The sequence below is a fragment of the Octopus bimaculoides genome, chromosome 9, assembly GCF_046866305.1.
Source record: "Octopus bimaculoides isolate indiv1 chromosome 9, ASM4686630v1, whole genome shotgun sequence".
Classification (NCBI taxonomy): Eukaryota; Metazoa; Mollusca; class Cephalopoda; order Octopoda; family Octopodidae; genus Octopus; species Octopus bimaculoides.
In genome coordinates, this window is record NC_142936.1 from 74,829,161 (window position 1) to 74,834,160 (window position 5,000).

Genomic DNA, 5,000 nt, shown 5'->3' on the forward strand with positions numbered 1-5,000 from the left:
TACCAGGTTAGCAATGAAGCCAATTATGGTAGAGATGGTAGTGGTGGTATAGGAATGGGTAGGAACAGGGAGGGAGGCAGGTTGTCAAGTAAAAGTCATTGTTGTTGGTTGTTTTAGTTTTAGGTTAGTCCTGATCAAGCAAATCAGTAGTCAAAAGCATGAAAGATGCAACAGTCTCATTTCATATATATATATATATATATATATATATATATATATATATATGTATGTATAGGTTCAAAAAAGGAAAACGACAAAAAAACAACGTGAGGATGTGATACAGATTGTGTTACTGGACGCTCGGGAAAGGAAAATAAGAGAATTTGACGTTTCGAGCGGAGCTCTTCGTCAGAAACATAGGAAAGTCCAAAGAAAGGAAAGACAGAGGAAGCAAAAATCGCCAACGATATCCACGAGGTTACATTGTGAAATGGTGTGTTATAATACTACTTCACAGCCATACCAACAATCCAACAATACTATTCCACATATAAAAAAAAACAGCCATGCCAATAATCTAACATACTTCCATCATCAGTTGCCCCACGGATATCATTATGCAGCCACTACCTAGTCATTAGCTGCTCAAGAAATAACAGTCAAATTTCCTCCAAAACATTCTTTGAATGATTTCTTAAAATATTAATAATGAACTTATTGTATACAGCCCTCAAGTGTATTATAACTTGTTAGAAAATGGTGAAAGAAGGGACAGAAAGCAGCATACAATCAATGTTTATCCAAGCGAAATGCAACAAGCTTCACATGATACAACTACAGGTGTCATTACAGGTGTCGCAGTCAGAATGCAATGAGCCAGAACAGAGACCACAAGGTATCTTGCCTGACCCCCTAATAGTTCCATCAATCCATTACCCTGGATTGGTATTTTGCTATTGATCCTCTCACACCACCAAACAAAGGGTGGGTGAAAAGCAAAGGGGATCTACTCCCTTACACGGCTGCATCTGATTCTTCTTTAGGGCAATGTTGAAACGCTGTAAAAACTGAAGCATATAAAATCACAGCACTAGATAGCTTACAATGAACCTGATAATCACTCTCCTTAACAAAAATGACAAAAGTATACCAATCAGCAATGTAGCAATACCAAATAGCTATAACATTTGGTAAAACCAATCTGGAAACTGAAGGAATTACACCAAATTAGCTGCTTAATTAACGTTTTAACATTTTAGCTGGCCACATCTGGCTCAAATATTCTTCCTGCTTAATGCTCAAACTGTGGAAGCGCAATGGCCCAGTGGTTAGGGCAGCGGACTCGCGGTTTTGATTCCCAGACCGGGCGTTGTGAGTGTTTATTGAGCGAAAACACCTAAAGCTCCACGAGGCTCCGGTAGGGGATGGTGGCGAACCCTGCTGTACTCTTTCACCACAACTTTCTCTCACTCTTACTTCCTGTTTCTGTTGTGCCTGTAATTCAAAGGGTCAGCCTTGTCACACTGTGTCATGCTGAATATCCCCAAGAACTACGTTAAGGGTACACGTGTCTGTGGAGTGCTCAGCCACTTGCACATTAATTTCACGAGCAGGCTGTTCCGTTGATCTGATCAGCTGGAACCCTCGACATCGTAAGCGAAGGAGTGCCAACAACATGCTCCAACCAGCTAGACCTGACCCCTCACAACTACCCCAGAATATCATTTTAAAAATAAGCTAGCGCATCATCAAAATCTCAAAGCTATGAGATAATGCTTAATTAATTCAAAGTAAAGCATTACATTTGACAGAATAATCTGAATGCTAAAGGGTTTCATTAAGATAATTAAGGTATATGATCTTTATCTCATTAATAATTGGTGCAAATTAAATTGTATTTAATCCTTTCTGTAAAGTTATTAATGGATTATCCATAAAGATGGTTTATCAGTTAACAAATAATGATAAAGAAGTGAAATAGAACCAGTGCATGTATTTATTACACTATGTAAGATGATTTTTGTCCTTGAGTAGCAACTTTTAATTCCAATTTGCTAAACTCTAGAAAGTATGAAAACTGGCTAATAAACTTTGCTTTTCTTACATTTATTCAAACCCCAAAGAATCCTTCTCAACACATCACTATGATGTACCCCAGCTACTCCTGGTCATGATCAGAGATGCACATATTGTCAGACACTAAGGGACATGCTTGTGTGGTTAAGGTCAAGCAAATGACAAACAAATCTGTGTTAGTGAGCAGAATATTTGCCAAAACGATATTTCTGCTTCAGCAACTCAGCCCTGAATCTGCCTGAAATGAAATGGAAAATAGAGTCAGTTTGAAAACATTGATGTCCAGGTCACTAAAGCAAAGTTTCAAGGGATTAATAGTGATACACAGTGTTATTGGTATAATGACCTTCCCAAGACAACAACAATATAACATCAACATATGTCTCATGAACTTAATATTTCCTCTTCTGTATATGTTAATGTTCTTCTCTTTATGTCTTTCCAGCCTGGAGATCGGCTTGTGCTGCTATGTGCATCTTGTCATTATTGATATGTCTTCTTGCAACATTTGCTGCTATTATTGGTCTGAATACGAAAAATTGCAAGTTGAAATATCTCATGTACAGTGTTGCAAGGGGCATCATGCTTCTAGCAAGTAAGTTGACTACATTGATATTTACTGTTATTATTTTTGTGGTGCTATAATACATACACACATTGGTGTATATACATTGAAAATTACATAAATACATAGAGTTGTTTATATATAAGGACCGTGTCAAGTCCTCATTAAAGGCCGTTGATATGCAGGACACTGACTGGGAGAACAATGCCTGTCATCGCCACAGATGGAGGAAGCAAGTTAAGGAGGGGATCGACACTTTTGAGAGAGCACGTATCTAGCATGAAGAATTTAAGTGAGCTGCGTGAAAGCGCACGGCTCGTATAGTGAATGGGGGAAGCTTAATCTGCAATGTTTGCAGTCGTGTATGCTTGTCAAGAGCAGGGCTCATTAGCCACCAATGGAGCCACAAATGCAAAATATAAGTTAGTCCTAGAGCGCACAATGTTCCTGAAGGTCGGCAATGGTCTTCCTCAGTCACAAATGGATGGCTATCATATATATATATATATATATATATATATATATATATATATATATATATATATATATATATAGAAAACAAAGTTATTTTATTCCCCATGGGTAGAAATACAGGAAAAATAGTTGAAAATGCACTGAGAATAGTTAAAATATTTTTTATTAATATATTTAAAGCTTAACTAGTTTCACAGTTTACAATGATTTTCAAAAAGTTCAAATAGAAAAATGTGGTTTATGTCACAGCTGTCTGTAGTTGTTTTATATATATATATATATATATATATATATACGTGTTTGTGTGTGTATTTATATATGTATGTATGTATATTTATTTATTTAAATCTGTACACACACATATAGAAAAGGGGCAAAGAAAGATCATAGAAGAGCTCAAAATGTCAAAGTATATGTCAACTGTGTATGTGAATTTGATGTCAACAGAACAGACATGTTACATATCCAATGAGATTGACAAAACCACTGCCATCAGTATATGACAACCTGTCAAGCTTTGTGCAAAACACAGACAGTCTAATTAAAGGCTGTTCAACAATAGCTGGAATACTTCAGTGAAATAACTTTGCTCCTTTTCTTTTAGTGATGTAGTAGACAGAACATTAGATAAAATCTTAACTGCTTATCTAATTCAAAAGCCTCATCATCAAGCAGATGCAATCAACACATTAGTATATCCTGCATCTTTCCTGTTCTTTCATCATTCATTTTCTTAGATATTTCAACAGAATTCCACAAGTGATTCCTATTTTTATTTCCTTTCTGTTTCAGTTATCTGTGGATGTATCGGACTCATTACTTTTCCTATAAAATTCCGTAGTGAGCTTCCCGAAGATGACGATGTCCCATGGGAATTTGGTTGGGCATATGGTGTTGGCTGGGGTGCTGTTATATTCATGACTGGTGCCTGCATTCTGCTGCTTCTGGACAAAGAAAGTGAAGAGATAACTTATCACGAAAAGACAGTGTATAATGAAAACGACTATGAAACTGAAGCAACCACTTGAACATGAAATAAGAAAACCAAAATAAAGAATAAATGTCAATGCTGTTCTCCTATTTCTACCCTAAACCCTAACCACAAGCCCTGAAAGATGCTGAGGCCTCAAATTATCCTGAAGAGTTCCAAAATCAAGGGGGCGTAATATAAACAAGTATTTTGGTTGCTGTCGTTTTTTTTTTTTTTTATTTAAAAGCAAAAAATTCATCTATTTTTTCCTCTCTATTTTATTTTTAATTTATTTTTAAATTATTGAGAAAATACAAAAACTAAGCGCAAAAAAGATGAAAAACAGAACATTACAAAGTTAAAACTTTGTCGGACAATAGAATTGAGGGTGATTGGTATTCTCACTTGCTATTCTTTAGAGTAATTCTTTTGCAAGTGACTAAGGACAAAGAGACAGTTGTATCTTAACCCATTCACTTCTTCACAGACTTAACAGGATTGTTGAATCCCTCACATCACCATAGAAAAAATTGGTGAATTATGAATTCATCACCAACGGGATTTTCAGATACACTTTATGATCAATCAGCAAAACAAATAGAGTGACAGCTACACATATTTACATGTATGCGTATATATTTATATATGTGTGTGAGTATAATATACATATATGTATGTATGCATGTATGTGTGTGTGTGCATATATATATATATATATATATATATATATATATATACAGACATACACGTATATATATATATATATATATATATATATATATATATATATATATGTGTATACATATATACACACACACACACACACACACACACACACACACATATATATATTTATATATATATACTTACATATACACACACACATATATATATATATATACATACACCAGTGTAATACTGAGGAAAGAATTAGGTTTTGTAAAGACGAATAAACTTCTGAAATAAATTTTGAAA

The 5,000-nt window shown here is 35.0% G+C and overlaps 1 protein-coding gene across 3 annotated transcripts in view; it reads left to right on the plus strand.

Moving 5' to 3' along the window:
• Positions 1-5,000, plus strand: part of LOC106882885 (transmembrane protein 47) — a 123,431-nt gene that overhangs the window by 118,400 nt on the left and 31 nt on the right. For all 3 annotated transcript variants that reach the window (XM_089357792.1, XM_052970760.2, XM_052970759.2), the window contains 2 exons: positions 2,462-2,611; positions 3,848-5,000. The exon at positions 3,848-5,000 is cut by the window's right edge and continues 31 nt beyond it. In XM_089357792.1, the coding sequence (XP_089213918.1) occupies positions 2,462-2,611; positions 3,848-4,083 (386 nt within the window). In that variant the 3' untranslated portion in view covers positions 4,084-5,000. The remainder of the gene's footprint in view (positions 1-2,461; positions 2,612-3,847) is intronic.